General features: G+C 43.3%; 1 protein-coding gene across 7 annotated transcripts in view; it reads left to right on the top strand.

The window, feature by feature from the left end:
• The window catches only part of LOC139415024 (collagen alpha-1(XII) chain-like), a 105193-nt gene extending 79349 nt beyond the window's left edge, over positions 1-25844 (top strand). For 4 of the 7 annotated variants that reach the window (XM_071162766.1, XM_071162768.1, XM_071162765.1 and 1 more), the window contains 27 exons: positions 369-521; positions 699-815; positions 2005-2157; positions 2254-2328; positions 4426-4565; positions 4747-4870; positions 5169-5312; positions 5703-5867; positions 6002-6040; positions 6235-6373; positions 7707-7849; positions 8458-8567; positions 13938-14096; positions 14390-14467; positions 16424-16510; positions 16952-17005; positions 17398-17493; positions 17962-18015; positions 19465-19518; positions 19637-19690; positions 20113-20184; positions 20311-20346; positions 20450-20516; positions 20679-20864; positions 21617-21685; positions 23163-23333; positions 24970-25284. In XM_071162766.1, coding sequence (XP_071018867.1) covers positions 369-521; positions 699-815; positions 2005-2157; positions 2254-2328; positions 4426-4565; positions 4747-4870; positions 5169-5312; positions 5703-5867; positions 6002-6040; positions 6235-6373; positions 7707-7849; positions 8458-8567; positions 13938-14096; positions 14390-14467; positions 16424-16510; positions 16952-17005; positions 17398-17493; positions 17962-18015; positions 19465-19518; positions 19637-19690; positions 20113-20184; positions 20311-20346; positions 20450-20516; positions 20679-20864; positions 21617-21685; positions 23163-23333; positions 24970-25046 — 2816 coding nt within the window. In that variant the 3' untranslated portion in view covers positions 25047-25284. Of the gene's footprint in view, positions 1-368; positions 522-698; positions 816-2004; positions 2158-2253; positions 2329-4425; positions 4566-4746; positions 4871-5168; positions 5313-5702; positions 5868-6001; positions 6041-6234; positions 6374-7706; positions 7850-8457; positions 8568-13937; positions 14097-14389; positions 14468-16423; positions 16511-16951; positions 17006-17397; positions 17494-17961; positions 18016-19464; positions 19519-19636; positions 19691-20112; positions 20185-20310; positions 20347-20449; positions 20517-20678; positions 20865-21616; positions 21686-23162; positions 23334-23677 lie in introns of all 7 variants that reach the window. The other 3 variants (XM_071162770.1, XM_071162769.1, XM_071162767.1) reach the window with 1 other exon arrangement.
• The last annotated feature ends 513 nt before the right edge of the window (positions 25845-26357 follow it).

The following is a 26357-nucleotide window of genomic DNA, read 5'->3' as shown; positions in this document are numbered from 1 at the left end:
GACGTCAGACTCTGGGCCACGCCTGTGTAGTCATGAGAAGGGACCCATAACACCCTGAGTTACAAGACTTCTCAATATCATGCTTTGTCATGCTGGGTTTTATATTTCATTGTCCATATCAACCAACCACACTTTCTAGTACAAAGCCAAAGTTTATTAAATACAATGAACAAGTAATGATGCAGAATAATTTTCATGAAACCACACCTTTACATTTCAAATGAGATGATTTCAGGTTTAGATCAGACCTCTCCTCTCCTCTCCTCTCCTCTCCTCTCCTCTCCTCTCCTCTCCTCTCCTCTACCTTATGAGTTTGTGTTGTAGTGTTGCTGTTGTAAAGTAGAGTTTGTGTTGTGTTTTGCCTGCAGAAGAAGATCAGAGTAAGAGTTTGGACGTATTTGTGGGTGACGTGACCTCATACACCCTCCAGAACCTGCTTCCTGGCACCACCTACGATGTCAAAGTGTTTGCCCAGTATGGGGCTGGCATGAGCGGGGCCCTCGAAGGACAGGGAACAACACGTATGTGTTTGAATAACAGAAATATCACCTTGCTTGAACATCAATGCTAACCTAAAGACATGCCTAGTCCCAAATAGCACCCTATTCATTACATAGTGCACTACTTTTGACCAGGGTCCATTGTAGCCTCAGTCTTGAAGTCAGTCTGAGCTCTACTTCTTGTGTTCTGCTCCACAGTCTACCTGAACGTTACCAACATCGAGACCTACAACGTTGGCTTCGACAAGTTCTGCATCAAGTGGAGTCCTCACAGGGCTGCCACTTCCTACAGGATCAAGCTCAACCCTCTGGACCGTAAGTCTCAATATTAAAGCCATAATCCTGAATTCCTGTTTCAGCCAAACATTAATAGCAGATTTCACCTTTAAGCTAGGATAGATGAGACACTTTTTCTACCCTGAAAAATTGCTGCATTCCAAATCAGTATATGCTTCCTTTTATGTAAAAAATCTGAAGCCACAAAGGAGAATGTTGAAGGGACATCAACACATGATATATTAGACAGTCACTAGTCAGAGATGCTATAGACCCTCCACGGATCAGAGCCACACCCTCTTCTGTGTTCAGAACATTGAAATGGCACTGTGCTGCGTGTTGAGACTGAGTCTAGACATTCACACAACTGTTTATCCTTAGCCCTCCCTTGTGTTTATCCCTCAAAGGAGAATGCATGATGTGGCGTTTTCTGAAAGCACATGTCCACCAAATTTTAATTGTATCTCTGACTGAAAATATGACATCCTTTTAATTACTGTCTGCCTTTGAATCAATCTGTTTCATATTCACACATAGAACCGGGGTATAAACTGTTAAAAACAGGAAGCAGTATCGCAAGGACTTAAATATTGACATGGTAGTCATTACCCATGACACATTTCCAAACTAGAGCAGGCTTTGCTTGTGTGAGAAAGACAGCGGCTGCAGAAAGCACTCCCCAAAGGTAAACAGTCCCCAGGTTTTGAGAAGCTAGCAACCTTTTAAAGATGCATCAGACATAGACAGAGGCAATGGTTTGTCTGAAGTGGAATGCAAACAGTGGTGGAGGAGCGAGGATCATGGCAAACGTCTCTGACCAAAAATGACTAAGCAATGACTATGGGAGCCTTAAGCAGAAAGGAGAGGTGTATGAGGGGATAATTCCACTTTATAAGGCCGTTGTCTTGGTCTCATGGTTCATTTGACCCCCAAAAAAACATTCTCAAAATATGTCTGCATTTTCCCCAAAACAATTCATATTGAATTACATGTAGTGTGATAACACAGATATTACATGTATTTTGACATTATTGTTTAACCGCAGAACTGTCAAATAACCCCAGCTGAATGGCATTAACTCTGGTTTGCGTACTCAGAGAAGACCTGTGATTTTTATGAGTAGTAACGTTTCAGGCAGCAGCCTCGGCAGTCAACACATGTCAACATGTTTCTCTTCTCAACACATGTCAACATGTCTCATATTTATCTTTGTGCTGTCTCTGTCTAGCCTCCAGTAAAGGTCAGCAGGAGATCACCATCACTGCAGCTCAGAGCCAGTACTGCTTCGAGGGTCTCTCCCCGGACGCTCTCTACAGCGCCACCGTGTTCGTTCAGACCCCCAACTTGGAGGGCCCCGGAGTCGGCACCAAGGAGAGAACCTGTGAGTATCTAAAGTCTTGAAAATGTTACTTTAAGTGTTGATTTGTCAATTGTCCATTCTTGTCTATTTTTACTTATTGTTGTCTCCTTGTCAAAGTGGTCAAGCCTACTGAAGCGCCAACACAACCCCCCACTCCTCCACCACCTCCTACCATCCCCCCTGCATGGGCAGGTAAGCAGAAATGGCACCATATCCACCAGAACCAATAAAATCACAGAACCACACAGAACCACACGGAACCAATCATAACCCAACAGAACCACACTGAACCACACTGAACTATCAGAATGGTTTTATTTGTGTGTGTTTTTAGTGCCATCAGAATGGTTTTATTTGTGTGTTTTTAGTGCCATCAGAATGGTTTTATTTGTGTTTGTTTTTAGTGCCATCAGAATGGTTTTATTTGTGTTTGTTTTTAGTGCCATCAGAATGGTTTTATTTGTGTTTGTTTTTAGTGCCATCAGAATGGTTTTATTTGTGTGTTTTTAGTGCCATTAGGTGAAAGTAATAAAAAGGCAGGTTTAGAGAATATGCAAAACACTCAACATCTCATTATTTGGCAGAAGCAGAGACCTGCAGACTTATTTCCTCTAGATCAGAATGAGTGTTAGTGCCAGTGTTAAACTAATGGCCGCCACATGGTCCACACAGACCCCCAGGGTTTTTCAATGGAACACACCCATTGACTAATGAATAACCTAGGTGTCCAAAGAAGCTGTTTGTTTGATAAGATATTGTGTAAAACCTGTTTATGGACTCAGACTTGGAGGACGTGATTGCGAGAGATAAAAAAAATGTGCTCTACCACATCAGGCAGACATTATCTTTTGTTTTGCCAACTACTTCTTTTGTACTAAGCGAGAAAGCCATTAAAGAGCATTTCATTTCCAGCCCTCATGGTGACCAAATGTTTCTTGTTTTGATCATTTTTTTTCAGGAAAGTATGATCAATTAAACAATAATTGCTATGTACAGCTTCATTATGTCATTGTTTTCCTCTATGGTTTTGTTTTTGAGATTCCTGCAGACGTTCTTATTTTTAAGGTTGCCCACTCTCTTTCTGATGCCTGGTGTTCCAGGCAGCTCAGAGTCTGTGGCCTGGTGTTCCAGGCAGCTCAGAGTCTGTGGCCTGGTGTTCCAGGCAGCTCAGAGTCTGTGGCCTGGTGTTCCAGGCAGCTCAGAGTCTGTGGCCTGGTGTTCCAGGCAGCTCAGAGTCTGTGGCCTGGTGTTCCAGGCAGCTCAGAGTCTGTGGCCTGGTGTTCCAGGCAGCTCAGAGTCTGTGGCCTGGTGTTCCAGGCAGCTCAGAGTCTGTGGCCTGGTGTTCCAGGCAGCTCAGAGTCTGTGGCCTGGTGTTCCAGGCAGCTCAGAGTCTGTGGCCTGGTGTTCCAGGCAGCTCAGAGTCTGTGGCCTGGTGTTCCAGGCAGCTCAGAGTCTGTGGCCTGGTGTTCCAGGCAGCTCAGAGTCTGTGGCCTGGTGTTCCAGGCAGCTCAGAGTCTGTGGCCTGGTGTTCCAGGCAGCTCAGAGTCTGTGGCCTGGTGTTCCAGGCAGCTCAGAGTCTGTGGCCTGGTGTTCCAGGCAGCTCAGAGTCTGTGGCCTGGTGTTCCAGGCAGCTCAGAGTCTGTGGCCTGGTGTTCCAGGCAGCTCAGAGTCTGTGGCCTGGTGTTCCAGGCAGCTCAGAGTCTGTGGCCTGGTGTTCCAGGCAGCTCAGAGTCTGTGGCCTGGTGTTCCAGGCAGCTCAGAGTCTGTGGCCTGGTGTTCCAGGCAGCTCAGAGTCTGTGGCCTGGTGTTCCAGGCAGCTCAGAGTCTGTGGCCTGGTGTTCCAGGCAGCTCAGAGTCTGTGGCCTGGTGTTCCAGGCAGCTCAGAGTCTGTGGCCTGGTGTTCCAGGCAGCTCAGAGTCTGTGGCCTGGTGTTCCAGGCAGCTCAGAGTCTGTGGCCTGGTGTTCCAGGCAGCTCAGAGTCTGTGGCCTGGTGTTCCAGGCAGCTCAGAGTCTGTGGCCTGGTGTTCCAGGCAGCTCAGAGTCTGTGGCCTGGTGTTCCAGGCAGCTCAGAGTCTGTGGCCTGGTGTTCCAGGCAGCTCAGAGTCTGTGGCCTGGTGTTCCAGGCAGCTCAGAGTCTGTGGCCTGGTGTTCCAGGCAGCTCAGAGTCTGTGGCCTGGTGTTCCAGGCAGCTCAGAGTCTGTGGCCTGGTGTTCCAGGCAGCTCAGAGTCTGTGGCCTGCCATGGAATCTATGTAGTGCAGTTGATTGAGTTGTTTTTCTTCTGCATCAGTGTGCAAAGGTGCCAAGGCAGATGTGGTGTTCCTTATCGACGGCTCATGGAGTATCGGGGAAGAGAGCTTCCGGAAAGTGGTGCAGTTCGTCTTCAGCATGATTGGAGCCTTCGACGTCATCGGATCGACAGGAATGCAGGTGTGTAGTGCTGTAAATAGAGGAATAAATTGTGTTACAATATGCTTTTAAGACTGTAATTGTTAGTCAACTTGGTGATAGTTGTTAGTTTTAGCATAACATACTACATAGAATATCAGGTACGCTATGGCATCATACTACAACTCCTCGTAATGCTCAAGTCTGTTTACTTTGGAAACAGGTGTCGTTCGTTCAGTACAGCGACGAAGCAAAGACCGAGTTCAGGCTGAACTCTTACTCGGACAAGGGCAGCGGTCTCGCTGCTCTACAACTCATTCAGTACAGAGGAGGAAACACTAAGACCGGTGAGCCTCTTCCCAAACCCAGCACCCACCATCTAGTCTCAGGTTGTAAACGTTACAATGACAACAACACGTTCCATGAGCCTACCTACTGTCACTGGCATGATAATGAGTGACAAGGAGTTGGCATTATGGCACAAACAGACTGGCAATTCAGGCTAACATTTCAATGGATGCAAGCCAAACATGTTTATTTTTTATAGATCCATCCACTAAGTAGACATTGTTGTCTATTCAAAGTTATCCGATATCACACTAATTAAATTGTAATTTTCATTGACCTTTCTTTGTTCTTGATCAGGTGTTGCTCTGAAGCATGTCAAGGAGAAGGTATTTACGTCCGAAAATGGAATGCGGAGGAATGTCCCCAAGGTTGTGGTAGCTGTCACAGATGGTCGTTCTCAGGATGAGGTGAAGAAAAACGCTGCCGCACTGCAGCATGCTGGTAAGGGTTACTGAGTTGAACAGGAATCTTCCAGTCAAAACGTCAATCATAACGAGTGTGTTGTTTGTGTTGTCTATGTTGTCATTGAAGTATCTACAATCTGTAACTTATTAGAATCACAAATACACATAGTTGGTTATATGAGTTTATGAACTGGGTGGTTCAAGCCCTGAATGCTGATTGGCCAACAGCCATGGTACAGTATATCAGGTCGTATACCACTGGTATGGCTTTGAGGTATATGGCCGATATACCATGGCTAAGGGCTGTGTCCAGGCACTCCGTGTTGCTTCGCACATAAGACCAGCCCTTAGCCATGGTATATCGGCCATATATATACCACACCTCCTCGGGCCTTATTGCTTAAGTGTGAACGTGTTCCTCCTCCAGGTTACAGTGTGTTTGTGGTTGGTGTTGCCGATGTGGATTATGCTGAGCTGCAGAACATTGGCAGCAAGCCAAGCGACAGACACATCTTCGTTGTGGACGACTTCGACGCCTTTGCAACTATCCAAGACAACCTTGTGACCTTCATTTGCGAAACCGCAACATCATGTGAGCTTTTTTGGAACTTTTTTTTGTTGGATAACACTTAAATTAATCGCTAACTGCTAAATACTTTATCTCCCATGAAAGTCAAATCTAGAAACAAATTCAACTGTTGCTAATCTTTGATATTATCTTCACAGCTTGTCCCCTGATCTACCTAAATGGATTCACATCACCTGGTAAGTATGCTCAGATGATTAATTATGTGCATCCCAAATTAGAACCAACTGCAGAAACAGCATGCGTTATTTACTCATTATTGTATATGAGGAATTTCTAGAACTTCTTAGAATTTCTTAGAATGTCCTAGAACTGTCTAGAACTTCCTAGAACCTCCTAGAACTTAATAAGACTTATTTTCGTTGTGTTCAAGGCTTCAGAATGCTGGAGGCGTTCAACCTGACAGAGAAGACCTATGGCTATATCAAGGGAGTGTCTATGGAACCTGGTTCCTTCAACAGCTACACAGCCTACAGACTCCATAAGAACTCCTTCCTGACCCAGCCCACCACGTGAGTCTGAGATACCATTGTCTTGGATTAGAAAATTCAGGTATTTTCCACAAAAATACCCAGGTATTCCTGGTTCGAAATTTCCCAGAATCAGGAGGGAATAATAATACAACCAGAATTTCTGGATAACCTAGGCATTTTGTGAAAGCTGACTAAATTTTGCAACTCTACCATCGTCTCTGGCTTGGCTTGGTCAAATCTACATCTTGTGGTTGTATGTCTGCACTGCTTTTCTGAGCTAATAGATTTAAGGGATAATTGAGTTGCAGCACAAAAAACTGCCAGCACTTGCTGTGGATCTCTAGTGAATTACATGTCATTAAAATGCCCTTAGGCAAACATGCTGGAAAACATTAGCTCAAAACCATACTTAGCTGAGCACGATTTGTTAATATGTTCCGTAATCATTCCATATGTTGTGGCTGACCTTGTAATGGCTTGATTGACCTTTGAAGGAAAGCAGCACCTAGAGAAGCATTTGATCTGCAGAATAAAAACATCAATTATTTTTTTCATCAAAACCTTTTTTTCCAACTCCACTGTAAAAACTGTAAAACCAAGGAATTTGGGGAAAGTTGCTGTGATTTCGCAACCCTAATCTGTTTGTTCAGATTCTAATGATATTCTCAGATTGAAAGCTTGTCTACGCTCAAGTGGAGGAAGACTGAGGAGATGGAGGTCAATGCAGGGAGGCAACCATTAAGTCCTTTCCATCATGTAAAAACTGTATAAATGTCTGTTTGGCACTTGGATATGGCCCAGGCTGCTAACATGACACGTCTTGCCCAACTATGTTCAGACAGACTGTTAGACCCCATTCCCCTCTAAACTAGGTCAATAGATTTACGACATCCTGTTAAGTGTTAAGCAGTGATCTGAAGTTCTGGCATATTGTTCAATCTGAAGTTCTGGCATACTGTTGATTTCACTCAGCCCACGTAGCTCAGAGACATCCAACTCCACTGTCTATCTCCTACATCATACATCTCTAAGCGCTTTATCAGCTGCACAGTAGGCCTATCAAATATCCCCGGTCAGCTTAACATTCCACATAGTTTTACCTCTGTTTTTTACTCAAAGGAACAAATTCATCCATATCACAGTGCTACATAAACATATGGTAATACTGTTTTACCCATTTCAAATGTACTGAATATACTATACTGTATTCTAATGAAATCCTATTGAACTATTTCTGTACATGTTTCTGTATATATACTATCCATAATGTCTTTACATCCCATCACATATATACTGTATATTGATGGTGAGTTGATTTTGTAGTTTTTGAATGGTCAGTCTAATTGTTGGTGTTGCGTGGGGGTTTGAACAGAGAGATTCACCCTGACGGACTACCTCACTCCTACACCATCATCATGATGTTCCGTCTCCTCCCGGACACACCCACTGAGGCCTTCGACATCTGGCAGGTGTCCACCAAGGACGACAAGCCTGAAGTCGGGGTCACCATCGATCGTAAGGCATTCTAGCCTCTTTGACTTGTGCTGAATGGTTGCCGTTGTGGATTTGAAGGGGTTGAGGGTGGAGGGTTACAGTAAGGGTTACAAGAGGTTCCTGGGGCTGCATCCCAAATGGCACCGTATTCCCTACATAGTGGGCCCTGGTTGAAGAAGTGCACTACATAGGGAATAGGGTGCCATTTGGTATGCTACATAGAGGAATGATGAAGTAGTGCTCTGTGAGGAGAAGATATCCAGCAGCTGTAGATATCTGTCTGTGGTTCTGTCTGATATCCTCTCATGGGATCAGTGAATGGATGGTAATGGGCTCCAGAGCCCAGGGCTGCATTGGTCTCCCTCAGTAACCACACACAGCCTCATCCAACATCCAGCATCCTGTACTAGCTAGCTTCAGCTGGCCTTTATAAAGCACCAACCTTGCTGTTTTATGTTGTAGCTATCACAAAGCCTATCTGTTTGTGCTTTATGATAAACTATCCATTGATGATGGTGGAGTCCTGTTTCTAGTTTAGGAGCATAACACCAAGTCCTAATGTGACGTTGGAGACCTACCTATCTGTAACCTCTTTCTTTCTCTCTCTAATTGTGTTTTTCTCTTTTCAGCTTCTAGCCAAACTATATCGTATTATAACAAGGATACGAGGGGGGAGATCCAGAGGGTCACTTTCGACAATGATCAAGTGAAGAGAATCTTCCATGGAAGCTTCCACAAGGTAAACACTGACTGCTTGTCTGCGTGACTGTTGGGATTGGAGGAATATACTGGGTGTAGTGAAGTAAATAGCTGGATTATATAACTTTCTGGGCCTGGCAACTAAGACTGGAGGTGTGGTACATCAATCACAGCTGGCACCTTTGTTCTTGCGGTAAGCTTGGCATGTCCCGAGGATATACAGACACTGAGAAGGGATACCTGGCATTCCAAATATGTTATATGTTACAGGAGGTGTACCTCCGACACAGCTACAGACATGTGTGCTGCAAAACAATGTCTGCTTAGTCAAGCAGATGGTCTTTGACTGTAAACTGTAAAAACCCCAATGTCACATGATGCATGGATTGTTGTTATTGATGGCAATCAATACCTCTCAAAGTAATCGAGAGATAAAAGTGGCAATTGATCTTGTAGCAGTTTCTTTGGACATTAAAGCTAATCAAATGGCTGGTTCAAGCTGAAGTGATCCACATAGGTTGGAGCTGAATGAAATTCTAATTCCTTGGTTGTTGGTTTCCAAGAGGAACTAGTGGGGCAGAGAAATCAGTGGTGTTGCCATATTTGATCACTTGAATTAGCATTAAGTTCAGTCACTGAGTTGTAGCCTAAAGGAAGAGAGACCACTAAAGACTATAGGCATGTAGTAGACTGTCTGTGTATTAAGAGCTATAGGGAAGCACTCCCCTCTGGTACTTACTGGAATTTTTCTAACAGCGGGAATGCGTCCTTCACCATAAGGTCAGAGCAGGGTGCTCATGGGGGCTGTGGAAATGACGTACTGCAGTGAATGGTGGTGTGGACAACCCTATTGCACATTTTCACTAGAATCTATAAGTCTTTTTGGGGAGACTGCTAGTCACTGCTGGCGCGCGAGTCTGGAAAATATTGGGTCACTGCTATTGCTATTAAACAATTACATCAGAGAGGCAGTGGAATGCGAGGCTAGGGGGAGGTTTTCTCTGTCTGCCTCTTTCTCTTTCTCACACTCACTCTTTATCTCTCTCTCTTTCTCTTTCCTTTCTGGCACTGCTGCAGTTTATCTGCCTGGATGTTGGAGGCAGGCCTAGTATTGCCTCTGTTGCCTCTGGTAGCTAAACACAGGGGAATTCTTGCTGCTGCTGTTGGGGGGGGTGACTCTGTTCTGGGGTTTACCCAGTGTTCTAGCAGGGTTGTGTAGGCCTATATGCTGTGTCTGTCCTAGTGTTCCAGCACAGTTGTGTACATGCTGTATCTGGTAGTGTACATGCTGTATTTTATTGGTCACACACATATTTAGGGTGTAGCGAAATGCTTCCGTGCCTGGCTCCAACAGTGCAGTAGTATCTAAAAATTCACAGCAATACACACAAATCTAAAAGTGAAAGAATGTATTTAAGAAATACAGTACCAGTCAAAAGTTTGGAGACACCTACTCATTCCAGGGTCCCTCACCACTTCTACCACCCTCTACATTGTAGAATAATAGCGAAGACATCAAAACCACGAAACAACACATATGGAACCTTGCAGAAACCAAAAAAGTGCTAAAGAAAATATACTCCAAATCCGAGATTCCTCAAAGTAGTCACCCCCTGCCCTGATGACAGCCCTCCACACTCTTGACACTCTCCCAACCAGCCTCATGAGGTAGTCACCTGGAATGCATCTCAATTGCCTTGGTAAAAGTAAGGTAGGTTTGGTATACAGAAGATAGCCCTATTTGGTAAAAGACCAAGTCCATATTATGGCAAGAACAGCTCAAATAAGCAAAGAGAGGTCAGTCAATCCTGAACATTTCAAGAACTTTGTGCAGTCGTAAAAACCATCAAGCGATATGATGAAACTGGTTCATGAGAACCACCACAGGAAAGGAAGACCCAGAGTTAGCACTGCTGATAAGTTTAACCAATGGCAAAGTCTCCTTTAATAGATGGCACATGACAGGAGACTAGGCGGTTTATTGCTCTCACTGGGGACAGGACCTCAACCACACTTCTCACAGTGACTCTCCCAGTCATAGACAGACAGACAGACAGACAGACAGACAGACAGACAGACAGACAGGCAGGCAGACAGGCAGGCAGGCAGGCAGGCAGGCAGGCAGGCAGGCAGGCAGGCAGGCAGGCAGGCAGGCAGACAGGCAGACAGACAGACAGACAGACAGACAGACAGACAGACAGAGACAGTAATGAGCTGGGATTGATTAGTGTAATTTCCCCTCTGTCAGTGGAGAGGTTGAAACTGTATTTTGCAGAGTGGCAAAATGCACATGTCTTTTTAAGAGGCAGATGACCAATAGTTACAGAGTTGTTGACTTGTAGAATCCACTTCTCCATCCCTGCTGCCAGCATATGCAGCATAAACAAACATGATTTAGACAGGCTAGCTTGAACCCAGACTCTCACTCCCTTATTTGAATGATGTCCTGATTTGTTTTTTTGTAGCCATCTCTGGCAGGAATAATGAAAGTGTTCTATGCTGAGGAAGGCTATGGGCTTCTAAACAGCCAGGTTGCACTGCTTCATGGCAAGGCTGATTTACCTCGATCTAATCAGTCAGGAAAGAGCTAACTCAAAGTTTGAATGGTCTTAGTTACCGGCGACAATCCAAAACTCCCTAAAATGGGTTTAACAGACGTGCTCTACTCAACAGGACAAATCCTATGAGGATTCTGAAGGAATTCAGAGCCCCCTGTGGGTATATTTGGTTGAAATACAATACCATTCTATCAACCAGTAAAAAAACAACAACTCACTGCTACTACTGTATAAACCTTCTCTAGATGCCCTTCTCGGATGACAGTTTGAGGGCTTGGTTCTCGCAGTAGGTTTACCAGATCCACAGGATTCAAACTCTAAAGCAGTTACTTAGACCATGATCGATAGTTGTTAGGAATCATGCAAATATCCATGTCCATAAAGATGATAAATTAGTGTTGACATACCCTGACTGCTCGACTCTGCTTTTCATCATTCAACTTGAACGTATCAAAAGTTTAATTAATTATCAAAAACCATTGTCTTGTGTTTGGAAAATACAACAATAGTCTTATGCCTATCATACCAAACAATACTCAAACAAAGGCATATGGATGTCATGGAAGCTTGAGTCAATGAACAAAAGGAAAACCATACAGATGTAGGGTCTTAATTTGATCACCTTGTTGCAGGAGAATCTTCCTGCAATGCAGAACATTTAAAACATGTAGTGTATTTTAGGTTTCAAAAGGCTTCTGAAGTTTGAAATTTCCACTTAGAAATTTCAGATTTGATTTTCCCTGTATCATCCCTACAAAAATGTCAATTAATTATTTTCATGCCCTAGTAAATTGGCTCAAATTAAGCTCTTACATCTGTACAGTATATAGTCCAAATGAGTAGAGAACCCTCAAGACGTATGTATGAAGAGGCTAATATGCTTTAGACAATGGTGAGCATGAGGTCCGAGAGAGAGAGGACATAATCATACTTGAACGGTAGAAGTTCTGGCATAGGAAGGTGCTGTGTAATCTGTCCCAGTGACTGACCGGAGGTCAAGGGAAACCCCGACATCTGTAACGTGGCCGTCACGTCAGTGAGCTTAGAGGGAATGCTGCTTGCTGCACACCACGTTTTTACCAAGACAGGGAAACCTTGACCAAGGGTTTACCTTTTGGTCATTATAGCTTATTGGCATCTCTTTTCTGCAGGTTAAACTGTGAGATGTTTTATTGTTCACAAAGAGATTTGTATTATTGCTCTGTTTGAATAGCTGGGTCTAACTCAGAGCTGGCCTTCTTAGAACTTTCTCTGAACGTTACTAACATTTTCTTGTGGATTTTATTTCATTGTTTTTAAATAACATTCTTACAACGTTGGAACGTTTTCTTAATGTTCTCAGAATCATTTGAGAACCTGACTTTAAATAGAACCATGATTAAACCTGTAGGAAACGCTATGATGACGTACTGAAATTGCCACAGAAATTACCACAGAATAACACATTCTTTAAACTATTTGAGAACATCCCCAATATCAAACCAGTTGGAGAACGTTCATAGAACATTACCAACATTAAAATGAAATGAAACCATGTTTGAACATGTAGGAAATCCTCTGTTAAAGTAATGAAATACTAACTAAATAAAGTTTTTTTGTGAAGTTCCTTAACTTTGCTGAGAATGTTTCAAAGCCAAGCAACTATCCTACACCATTCCCGGAAAGTTGTGGGAAGGTTGTATGTAAAATATCCATAGGATAACCACGCTCTCACCAAGCGCTAAGAAACATATGGTTCTCAGAACGTTATGTGTTAACTGGGCTTAAACTAAACTGGAGACTGTCTGAGACTGTATAGAGCGCCGTCTGATGATGTAATTTCCTCGAGTGGAGTTGATCATTTCTCCAAGTTGCTTGCTTAGGGTATATATTTTCCTTATTTACCCTCTCTCTGTTCAAAACAGACTCACAGTTTCCATAAATTGCTGAGTGTGCTCCACTGTCTGTCTGCTCGCTCTCCCAGAAGAATCCTGAGATAGAAGCTTCCTCCGCTAGTGGTTTGCAAAACATAGCTATACATTTCCAACGATATTGACCACAATGAATGAAACCGCATGTGGTTGCCAAATCTCTGGGACTGACTCCATGGCTTGGTACAGTAGCATGTTGCCTGCTAAGTAAGAATGTGAATGAACTCCACAGAACAGCAGCTAGCCTCTTGGCAATAGAGGGAGAGAGTAAAAGGGAGCACTTCTTATGGCACACCACAAAACTACATCATCAGAAGATGTGAGGTTGACCTGAGTAAGGAATAGCAACATAATGCATACATTGACTCTGGGAAACATAGCGGTGGAAAGACTCATCCTTGGTGTACACCACATACACTTTAACCCCATGACCACAAGTAAATGAGAGAGATGAATGGATGACGGTGCTCTATAAATCATTGAGCAAGCATTTTTTGCTGAAAACATCTGATCTGGTATTTCCTACTGTGTTTTACCACACCAGGTTAATTTTACTGATGATATTACATGCTATATGACTAATATATATAATTAACAGGTAATACATTAGTACAGATTACTTTTTGAACCAGAACCATGTATCTTATCCTGAGAGAACTTTTAGGACACTACATCCTTAGAATTGAGTTTTAGCTATCAGAATGTGTTGAAATCGTGTGGCTTTATTTCTCTCTGGTCTACCTCTTTTGGAGGCTGTCAGTGAACACCACATCAAGGAGAGGAAATAACACATCCACATACACCCTGTGTCTCTCTGCGCTCTGTTGTCAACCCCAGATAACCCAATGATTTGCAGAGTTTCAAGATAGAAAGCAGATGGTCCTAGACGAAAGTATGTCCTGGACGAAGAATGTAACAACTCTCAATCTTTTCTCTATGCAGCTCCACATCCTTGTTTCCCCCACCAAAGTCAAGCTGAACCTCGACTGCCAAGAGGTGGCGGACAAGGAGATTAAGGAAGCTGGAAACACGTCCACGGACGGCTATCAAGTCCTGGGCAAAATGTCCAAGTCCATTGGTTCCAAGGGGAAAAGTGCAACTGTAAGTGAACTGTCACACAACGTCAAGGCATATGGACCTACTGGACCTAGCAGCCTACAAGCAAGTCAGTTATAGTACCCCTGTGTATCTGAGTGCTGTAATGACAGGAGGAAGTCTTGAAGCGTACTGTCTCCAACATAGTTTACCCCAAGTGGAGTGTGCCTCAGTTATCCTTATCTGATTCTCTGTGGGCTCTCTGTCTGCATGCTCTTAGTTGGTATTTTTGGATGACAAGGAAGTATCAAAGACATATGTAACTAACACTGTTTTACTTTTTTTCCCTTGTTCCACAGTTCCAGCTCCAGATGTTTGATATTGTGTGCACCCTGGGCTGGACGAGCAGAGACAGATGCTGTGACCTTCCCTCTATGGTGAGTAAGAGCAGCCTCAGTGGACCTCCGCTGAAGCTTTCCCTAGGTACAGATCTAGGATCAGCTTCCTCTGCCCCAATCCTAACCTTAGCCCATTAGTGGGGGAAATGCAAAATTCATCACAGATCAGTGTCTAGGGACAACTTCACCCTACATCTGTACCTCCCTGGAGGGGAGAGGCGGGCAGTACAACTTAACAGACGCAAAGCAAGCTCTGAGCAGTCTGTTAACATTTTCACCGACCCATCTCCTTAGTTCTCCTGTTGAGCATCTGTGTGTGTGTGTGCAGGCGTGTGTGTTTGTGCACGTTCATATTAGACGCATGCTTCTAAGGCTTATTGCTTGTCTCATCTTTTAACATTGCAGTAAACAAATGCATACCCATCCCACATCTCTTAAGGACATACTTACATAATCCTGAACACATGAAGAAGAAATCTGATTTTCTCAATGGTCAACTAGTGTGCAGACAGCGAGCTCAGTACATTCTACTTAATCTATGGAAAAGTGATAGCCGCGAAGCATTGCATGATTAGAACTTGACTCTACCACCCCTATGCAGTTGTCCTATCTAATATATCTAATATGTCAAAGACATCGTAGAATGAAAACGTGCCTCAGTACCAAGTACATTTCTGGCAGCGAAAAAGGAAAGTAATTCCGCCTATATAGAACAGGAACATTTTATGCCACCTGTTTTTTCTTCTTAAATTATTCCAACTCTTGGAAGACTCCCATTGGATGTTTATGAAGCACATGAATTAGGCCTTGCTATAATTGTTTAAATAGCCCAGCTGCAGCTTCAAACGCCTTTTGTCAAGTAGTAAATGTCACTGATTTGCAGTTACCCTGCCCGGTTTCCCCAGCGCCTCGCCATTAGGTGGAGAAGCAACGGCTATCGACTGTAAAGGCATCACAACTATGAACGACCTTCAACAATACGCACATTAAACAACAAACAGTGCCAAGCTATGAAGACATTGTCAATAACAACTCTTGTTACACGTTTCACGTGATCCTTTTAATGTACTGTACCACAGGGTAGCCTAGTGGTTAGAGCGTTGGACTAGTAACCGGAAGGTTGCGAGTTCAAACCCCCGAGCTGACAAGGTACAAATCTGTCGTTCTGCCCCTGAACAGGCAGTTAACCCACTGTTCCCAGGCCGTCATTGAAAATAAGAATTTGTTCTTAACTGACTTGCCTGGTTAAATAAAGGTAAAAATAAAAAAAAATACCGCAGGCTCTGGTGTTTTGACCCTGGGTCCTATGCCTCATAGCCCCTGTTCGACCTCGACTTTCTCACTTTAGTCCCACCAGAGTTATCCAGGAACCCGCCTCTGTTTCAACAAGTAAAAGCAGCTTTTGTTTCAAGAGCCTCACGATCACTGTTGGTTGGACACCCAGAATGTAAAAACATGTGTGTAGGGCTTTTGGGTAGGGGGTAGGGCTTTTGGGTAGGGGGTAGGGCTTTTGGGTAGGGGGTAGGGCTTTTGGGTAGGGGGTAGGGCTTTTGGGTAGGGGGTAGGGCTTTTCAACAATTGGCTTGCTGGAAGCTCATGATGTCCATTGCCATAGGATCATTGCATGCAACACAGCTGTCTGATTAAGCTGTTCTAGTGAAATATTAGCTGTCAACTAGAGAGCATGTACTTCATCTGTTGTATAGTCTTTACATGTACCGTACTACTGGTACTAATACCATCTAATCATTCCAAATAAGCCATATTATCCTGTAACCTCCTGAGCCTGCCTCTGTTTACATTATGTTTCCATTCAGTCATTTAGCAGATGCTCTTACCCAGAGAAACTTACAGTCATGAAGTCTGTAATTCTGTGTACATGAGACTGGCTGAGTGGATTACCTGCAGCTTAATCAGCATCTCTGCAGACTCACAGAGAACTGGGTCTGTGTTTTTGGCCAACTCCTGTGCCTGTCTGTTTCCTTACCCTATCAGAGAGAGGAGTCCAAGTGCCCGTCCCTCCCCAAAGCCTGCACATGCACCTCAGAGAGCACAGGACTCCAGGGACCACAGGGGGCAGTGGTAAGACATCCTCTACAGCTGCATCTCAAACGGCACCCTATTACCTTGGCTCTGATAAAATAATGGTGCACTCTGTAGCCAATAGGGTGCTTCTTCGGACTCACACTCCTTCCCTCTCTCTGCTGCAGGCCAGGGGGTTCTAGTGAATTCCTTGATCTGCCGATGGAAAATTATCTTTTTTGACACGTTCCTATAAATGTTATGACTGTACAGTTTCACTCTGAAACATATTCATTATGCAGGACTGACTGTACAATTTGGCCTTTATTTGTTTTTAAAAGGGCAAACCAGAAGGAAACTACAGTAGTCTGCATGTTATGACTACGGAGCCCCCAGGGAGAGAGCATCCATCCTGACAGCATCCTGACAGATGTCGCTCTGGGCTTCTAGACACTCCTATCCCTCACAGTGTTAACTTGACTAATGCTCTTCCTTCCCCAGGGCGCACCTGGGAGCAAAGGTCCCCGGGGGGAAAGAGGGGAGACTGGTCCGGCTGTAAGTACCTAACCTCACCTCTCAGAGTATCTCTTTAGGGCTGCAGGGTTACATTTTAAAGTCATAACTGACGTCAGTCATAAAGTGGTCAAGGTCGTTGACACAGTTTGGAGAATGTAGAATATTGGAGTATCCTTTAAACTGTTTGCAGTATCATGGCTTGGATGTGGAAGAAAAACATCTGAATTCACTTATTGGCAATGTGTTTGTCTTCTCGAAACTGAGGGAGGCTCTGTTTGACAGTGCATGCATTCCACGGTTTCTGGTGCCTTCTTCCACACATTGCAACAGTAGCATTTGACTGCACTACTACTTTTAGTCTGGAGATCTCAATATTAACATACTTTCCAGGTCTAATAGATTCTTATCTCTTGTCTTTGTTTCTCTGATAGGGTCCAATTGGACCGCGTGGAGATACAGGCTTGCCAGGACCTATGGGTCTCCCCGGCCCTCAAGGACGCAGTGGGCTGTCTATTCCAGGAGAAGCTGTGAGTTGAACACTCCACACGCCTACACACACTCCCCTCTCCCCAGCCACTGCCACACACAGCTCGTTTACAACGGTTAAACGTAAATCCCATGATGACTTCACACACCAAATAGGGATCATTTTGGCCATTTATTATGTAAGGAATTTACAAGCTGGAGTAATTGTGGCAAGGGCCTGTAGAGCCTGCATTCCTCCATGTCTGGGGCTAAACGTGATATCTGGGGCCTTTAAACCAGCCTGTGCATAAATCACCACTGGGATTTCCTTCTCTGAAACACACCCAGACTCAAGAGAAATGTCTCATTAACCCATGGCCTGTTTGGACATCACCAATATACTTCCACACATCTCGCACACAACTCTCATCACAGTGTGTTTATCTTGGGTTACACAAAGACAGATTGACAGATGTTTTAAATTATGTGATCCACTGAGTGTGAATGGGTTTCTCCCTTCACTGTTTCAGGGCCGACAAGGACCAAAAGGAGAAGCTGGTGATTCTGGGCTACCTGGACAGAAAGTGAGTGCTGCTTTGGCCCGCGGCCCCGGCTGTGTTTTAGAACAGGAAACCAGGGATAATTCACAGATATGCTACTACTCTGGCCTCTCTCCATGTGGCAAGCCATAGACAATATTTCTTATGAAGAGGACTCACAAAGAGACAGTAACTAACAACAGGTTGCGATTCCCCAATTTGGATTTATTCTCTGTTAAGTGAGTGGAAAACCATTCAGCCTGATCAACCATTTCTGTTAAACAAAGGTCGTTCTAGTCAGGCCGTCCACATTAGGCCTTCTTCCTTGTGTCAGTGGTTGTACTGCAGTGCCTCCCTCCTTGTGTCAGTTGTTGTACTGCAGTTCCTCCCTCCTTGTGTCAGTTGTGGTACTGCAGTGCCTCCCTCCTTGTGTCAGTTGTTGTACTGCAGTGCCTCCCTTCTTGTGTCAGTTGCTGTACTATGGTGCATAGAAAGCTGATGAGGTGATAAAAAAATGTATGAATGAAAAATCCGGTTTCCTGGAGCCTATATTTTGTAACGTACCAACCGTCTATGATAGATGGCATAGCTACACAGAACATCATGGTAAATGACCTTCTGCTTACATAACGAAGCTGGCTCTTCTATTTAATCAACATTGACAACATTCAATGATTTCCAGGCTTAGCTTGTGACTTTTTACACGACAACAATGCACTTCCATGTGTCCTCAGACGTCTGTATTTTAGAGATCCTTTGAGATGGTCTTCATTAGACCGACAGCACCACAAATAAATAGAAGCTCCAGTACTCATACATAAAATGGCGTCTTTGTACTTCTAGAAATGGCCCACTTCTTTTATTTATAGATTCAAGAAAAGAAAAGAGAAGCCCCTTTTGTGACTGAAAGATGTCTCCTAGAAAACTCAGAGTATTTCTATGCTGAGTTCATTCTGATTTAGGAAACAAGCCCCCACCCTTCCCATATAAAATAAAATAAAGTAAACCTCTGTTCGGAATTAATGCAGCTGTGTTTATGCCACAAGACACTGGAGAATTAATTACCCAGTGTAAGATAATTATTGATTCCAAGTTAAAAGCCTTGGTAAACCCATCCCCAAAGTGATTGTGGGTAGTGTTTGCAGGTGACCATGCTAGAACAGATGCTGTGGCAATATGCATTTAATGACTTGCAGAGTACGCAGCCCTGTTTTATAATGGCCAATAAAATGGATCTGGAATATATTATGTTCTCTGTAAATCTAATGCCAAAGCATCAAAGGCCAGAGAGGATTGACAATAAAAAAGTGAGCAGGGTTTTTGAGCAAACGAGAAATAAAAGGGAGATTTACTGTCTGACACACGGAAAACTGGTGGTGAAACAAACTGGTTTGAGTTGGTTGGTCAAAAACCCTGACATTGGTCAATGTGGGCTGTGACGGGGAAAACATATCCAGCTCTGAAGTGGGTTATGTTTCTGTCTTTTTCCCCCAGGGTCCACCTGGGGTAGCTGGGACCATCGGCCCAATTGGACCTGCTGGACCTAGGGTGAGTCTATAGGCCATTGTCTAATGATCACACAATGTCTAGGCCTAGGGTTTAATGTGCTTGATCCTGTCATCTCAATAACTTGTTTAACTCTATTGTCTGTGTGTTGCAAATGCAGGGACCCCAAGGAAAGGAGGGGCAGGCTGGATCCAGAGGCCCAACAGGACCAATGGTATGTTCAGACAAAATGCAGTCAGAGAGAGAAAGGAATCTATGTACTGTATATCATGTCACTGTCAAGCTCATACTCTCCTAAACTGTAGTAAAGACAGACCACAAGTCTCTTGAATGTAATCTGATTGGTTGTTTTGTTTGTGTCACTGTATCTGATTGGTTGTTTTGTTTGCGTCACTGTATCTGATTGGTTCCTTTATTTGTGTTGCTGTATCTGATTGGTTTCCTTTGTTTGTGTCACCGTATCTGATTGGTTCCTTTGTTTGTTACTGTATTGACTGATTGATTTTATCTGCCAGTAAAAACATTTTTAAAACATACACACAGTACATACATTTTTTAACTGTCCATTGTGTTCCCTTAAAGTGCATGGTGTAATACATGTATCAGAGTGGTGATTTTGTGCTTGTCACTGTTCAGGGACCTCCCGGATCTCCTGGAATGCCTGGTGCTTCAGGAAAACCAGGAAAGTCTGGTGACAGAGGTGTTTCGGTAAGCATATATCAAATTATACCAAATTTCATAATCCAGTTCTCCATGTTATGCAAACCACAGAAATGCAAAATTATTGCATCATACAGTGAAATGTCAGGGCCTTGTATTCTTCTGTTAATTCAGGGAGCCAATGGTATGAAAGGGGACAGAGGAGAGAGAGTGAGTAACATCCCCAAGGGTCTATCTTCAAATTGTTAACCTCAGTTAATCTCAGTAAGTCATGTATATTCATCACCAAGCCTTATTCCTTATTTGCTTCTAGGGTGACTTTGCTCCTCAGAACATGATGCGATCCATAGCCAGACAAGTGTGCGAGCAGATAGTTAGCGGTGAGTGGGACTTTTTTTAGCACTACATTCAGAAGGAGTTCTGCCACTACAGTGAAATCAAAGTCGTAACAGAGTCTGCATTTCATTAAATGTCTGAAATCAAATCCTAACAGAGTCTGCATTTCATTAAATGTCTGTTACCTTTTCAATGTCGACTTTTAGGACAAATGAGTCGAGTCAATTCAATGCTGAACCAGATTCCCAGCGGTTACCGTAGCAGCAACAACCCAGGTCCCCCTGGATCCCCAGGGCCCAGCGGTAACCAGGGTCCCCGTGGAGAGCCCGGACAGACAGGCAGGAACGGATTCCCAGGAAGTCCTGGACAACCTGGCCCACAAGGAGAGAGAGGTACGTTGTCCCGCATGCCCATTTGTGTCAGGAGCCCAAGAATTCCCCTATGTTGACTAATAAAGCTGTTTGTCAATAGGTCTCTACGTTGACTAATAAAGCTGTTTGTCGATAGGTCTATATGTTGACTAGTACATTTTTTTTGTCAAGAGGTCTAGCTCAGGAGGGTCAAACTCCATTTCTGGAAGGCTGTGTGCCTGCTGGTTTTTGCTCCTCCCTTGTAGTTAGGAACTCCTCACCTGGTTGTCTAGGTCTTAAGTGGACACACATTGAAGGGAAATAACTAAGGAAATATCAAAGGAAAAAACTAAACCAGCAGACACACAGCCCTCCACCGCTGACCGAGCTGTTCAATATCAGTAGGCCTAACTAGAGTGTCTTGCTGTGTGGAATCAGAAGATAATCAATCATATCACAGTTGGAACAAAGACTGGACATTTTTCCATAGACGAGCCATTTTGTCTTACTACTGTCTTAGCAATGGAATGAAGCCTTCAGGGACTTTTCCAAAGTCTCATCTTCACAACATATTCCATTTGTCTCAGTAGTTCTGTCTGTATTTCTGTGTGTCTTTCCGTAGGCCTGTCTCAGACTGTTTTCAGTGGCTTGGGAAATGTCCATCTATTTTTCCCCCTGCAAGCTTTATTAATATTTAACTTCCTGTGTGGTCATAATGGTTTCATTAGGCTTTTCTCTTTGAGTGTGTCCTTGTCTTTGTCTGCTGTCAGTGATTCTGGTTGTTTGTTTCTCAGGCCCGGCAGGAGAGAAAGGTGATCAAGGAACACCAGGAGTCGGACAGAGAGGACAAAGAGGACCACCTGGTTAGTTTCACAACATTTCCGCTCCAGGTCCACAACTATCCATTCCTCCTTTGTCCTGTATAGCATTGTATCTGAGTCTCAATAGCAACACCCATCTCCTTCCATGAGGGTGCTCATTCAGCAAACTTAATCTCTCCACGTGATTCTCATGGCATCATATTCTTTTGTTTGAATCTGGGGAAGTCAATCATTACTTTACTTTAGCTACAGTAATGGGAGTCATTTCTCACCACATCTCTCATTGTAAGCTGAGTGTGTCACTGTGAATTGAACCATTCCTCCCAGTTAAAATGTGCCTTGCAGTAACTACAGGCTACAGATCAGCTCAGAGGTGTTGCCTGAAGCTGTGCTGGGCCAGCTGTGCTTAATAAATTATCAACGCTGCTGTCCAGTGTTTTTCCAGTTAAACACTGCATTCTAGGGGATTTATGTTGCCTTTGTGTGTGAGGTGCTCGTATGCACAGATGTTGAAATAAATTCTCCGTTCACACTGGGGTAAACATTAATTACCGCACCTGAAGATAGGACCCATCCGAACTCTATGACATCTCATGGTTCGAAAACTGCCCGTTCAGAGTGAAAGCAATGGGAAAGCAGTTACAGTTGCAAATGTGAAAACCAAAAGAGTGAGAGAGGTTTATGTGTGCGACTTATCTGTACCAAACGGATACATGACATCAAACTGTCTGGATATAGTCACCTGAGTTGATTTCAGAATCCGTTCAAATGGCTTGAGCAGTACCACAGTCATTACACACTGTTACTGATAGGCCCAGTGTGCTGACAGAGGTCACCGTTTGTGTACTGAAACCAAGGATTCCCTTTGGTTTAACCCTGTAATGCAGAATCATTAGATTCCAGACAAACTGCCTACCAAGACATCCAACAATAACATGAGCTCATCCTGCCAGGGGCTGTAGAGTAACAATACAGGTGTAGCTAATACAGCCATTCAGTCTTCCACTTCCATACAGCACGTTTAACTATAAAGCACTGGGCTTCCAGAAGCCTGATCTTCAACAAGAGGAGCTTGGAAAAAAAACATGCAATTTACTTAAGGTCTACAAGGTCAAGACTTGTGGAAAGTGGTCTTGAATCGGGGGAAAAGGAATTTCCCAGATTACTGGGGAAGCTAGCTGATGGTGAGTGATTGTTCATGGGCTAATCAGATGGACATGCTGAGGTCTTCTTGTGGCCTCATTCACAACACATGTTTAAAGGACTTGGAGGAGCATGAATGAAAGGCTGAAGGAGTTAAGGTGAAAATTCCAAGCTTAGGCTTTTATAAACGTCTAGACGAAACAGAGGAAGGAAAAAGGTTCAACGAAGAAATCCAGGTTCTTCAGTTTGTCCTTTTTTTAAATTGAATGTTCCAAGCTGTTGTGGCAGAAACAGTTACTACTCTTATAGTTCCCACTGATGTCACAGGGTGACGACATGGGTTCTGATTGGTTGGTTGTGATTTTCTTTCTTTCAGGCCCAGCAGGCGAGACACGGACCGGCCCTCCAGGCCCCGCAGGCTCCACCGGGCCCCGCGGTCCTCCTGGGCGCCAAGGGTTCGCAGGTATTAGGGGCCAACCTGGCACTCCTGGCTACTGTGACTCTTCCCAGTGTGTCGGCATTCCTTACAATGGACAAGGATACCGAGGTATGTAAACTGGAAAAGTAGATGGCATGACATCCTCAATGATTGCATGAAGCCGCAGCATGAAACATGAGTTACAAGCATGAGTAGTTACTACATAGTTACTACATAGTTACTACATAGATGCTTCATAGTTGCTTCATAGTTGCTTCATAGTTGCTTCATAGTTACTACATAGTTGCTTCATAGTTGCTACGTAATATAAGTACAGTACAGACTGATGACAAATGGATATATTCCAGAAACGACTATATATAAATTGTGATAATTGATTTGTTAACATTAGGAGAGAAAGTAAATATTCCCATACCAACTGAAGACTAACACCCTGTTTGACCTTATTTCAGGTTCACCATAGTAAACTTTCTAAATCGCCTGTGCTGCTTTCACTTTGAATTCCTGAAAAAAATTCCTCTTACTGAGATACTTGCTCACGCGCTCTAGAGCTGTTTGAGGATAACCACCAAAGGATAACATTAACAAACTATGTTGAGAAAGACAAGAACAACAACGTGGACTGGTACTAACAACATTGTAGAGCAACTAGAACAAACAAGCATCGGTGATGGCAACAACGTAGTGGTCTGTTTGCATCTTGAAGCCAAAGAACGAACAGAGAAACCTATCGGGTGGAGGACCATACACAAACAAACAAACAAACAAACAAAAACAAACAAAAACACTAACCAGGTTGTATTTTGTAACAGAGAGAATCAACAACTTCAACAATATGAATATTGTTACTCTTGAGGTGTTATCTGTAAATAAACTAAATGATGTTTGAATCACATCCACAAAATGTAGTTTTAACACCTGTAGTTACACTTTTGCCTTGTAACCTGCTGCTTGCTGAATGCCAACATGAATGCCTCTTTTTCTACCATGTCCACACAAGTGATGTTTCTGTAGCCTACACACACACACACCGACTGCTCAGGCTCATATTGTACCACGTCCCCACAAGTGATGTTTCTGTAGCCTACACACACACACACCGACTGCTCAGGCTCATATTGTACCACGTCCCCACAAGTGATGTTTCTGTAGCCTACACACACACACACCGACTGCTCAGGCTCATATTCTACCATGTTCTCCTGGAGGTAGTGTTTCTCTCTACGTACACAGTAAGAGCATTCTAAGAATCGTCCTTCATACATTTTTCTGGTTCTCATTTCTTTATTTTGCTGTAGTATTAATGGATATTCTACCACTACCAGCTGGTTACCTCTGTTATGTTATGAGGAATAACATCACAAAATGTATGATTAGGCTGGTGCTAGAATGACTTGATTTTTGATATTTTGTAAATGAATGAGCTGCAGAAAATGGCAATGATGATTCTGTTAAATGACTGAACCCAACCACAACCACTCAAGCTGGACTAACATTGAAATGCTAACATCACACAGATTTAGAAAATGCACTGAATTGTTTACAAACCCTTTCTATCAGTGCCCTTCAAAATCACAACCTATCTGAATATGGCCACGCCCACTCAATTGTGTCATTTCACCAGTATACTGCATGTCCAAGCCTGAAAATAAAACATACTGTAACACAACAGTTTGTGCATGTTGAGACATACTCTGCAAATTACACTCATGTTCAATCGGCATAAAACACTATTTCCAACCAGAGCCATATTCACCTGAGCCTGAAACCTACGTAGTCCCAACACCTGAAGAAGAAGATGACTCACAAAACGAGCGTTGAGAGAGGTCACTATCAAGAAAGGAATCCAAAAGGATAGCGTCATAAAATAGGTTATTTTTTGTTCTTCTTGTGTTTGTTTTTGTTTTGTTCACATATGGTGTCATTAAGGGCTATGCACATTTCACTAAAAAGAGGTTTGATACCTCATCTATTTTTGGAAGTACCTTAAATCATATGTGAATTCAGAAACAAAAACAAAATCCTATACATTTTTCCATGACAATCTGTGAGCTTGCTGTTTTTTCCTATTGTATCTTTTGCTTGTAACATATCTGCATTAAGTGTTCATCGAATTGCAGTGTTGGACAATGCAAATGTTTGTTCACACAGTGTTGGGCATCCAATGAAAAACACTTTCCAATCACGATTCATTCAAAATGTCTGATTATCAAATTATGTTTTATTCCTATTTTATACTTTTGCTCTGTTTTTCACTTGAAAGATGGCCATCTGTTCACCATCTACCTAAAGTTTTCATCTTCAGTACTGCAGTTTAACATGGCTTCCATTTTGTATCTTTAGACTAAATGTTTATCAGTTTTCTTATATCAAATCACAGCTGATTTTACCAAAGGTTGCATGTCTGTGGTGTATATTTAGTATGTTTTTTTAATCAGAATATAGTTGTTATCATTGTTGTTTTATTAATATCGAATGCAGTTGGAATTTGTGTGCAAGACTATGAATATGGTATTGCTGCTTCATGTTTTAACTTCAAATTGTGAATTCCACAGCCTTATTTTCTTATTTATTTCTGAAACAGAAGAGGCATTTTTCAATAAAACTACTGAAAATGTGCTCTCGTGTCAATCATTATTTCACTGCAGCTTAATATAAGTGTAACGGTTTTCTTGGTGAGAAGGAGAGTCGGACCAAAATGCAGCGTGTAGATTGCGATCCATGTTTTAATGAACAAACGTAAAACACGAATCAATGCAAACACTACAAAATAAAGAACGTGAAGAACGTAACGAAAACCTAAACAGCCTATCTGGTGAAAAACACATAGACAGGAACAATCACCCACAAACACACAGTGAAACCCAGGCTACCTAAATATGGTTCCCAATCAGAGACAATGACGAACACCTGCCTCTGATTGAGAACCATATCAGGCCGAACATAGAACTAGACAAACTAGACATGTAACATAGAATGCCCACTCAGATCACACCCTGACCAACCACAACATAGAAATATACAAAGTAAACTATGGTCAGGGTGTGACAGTACCCCCCCCCCCCAAGGTGCGGACTCCGGCCGCAAAACCTGAACCTATAGGGGAGGGTCTGGGTGGGCATCTGTCCGCGG

This window comes from Oncorhynchus clarkii, chromosome 8 (assembly GCF_045791955.1).
Source record: "Oncorhynchus clarkii lewisi isolate Uvic-CL-2024 chromosome 8, UVic_Ocla_1.0, whole genome shotgun sequence".
Lineage (NCBI taxonomy): Eukaryota > Metazoa > Chordata > Actinopteri > Salmoniformes > Salmonidae > Oncorhynchus > Oncorhynchus clarkii.
Note: the sequence above shows the minus strand (reverse complement) of the source record. Positions and strands in the feature narration are given on the sequence as shown.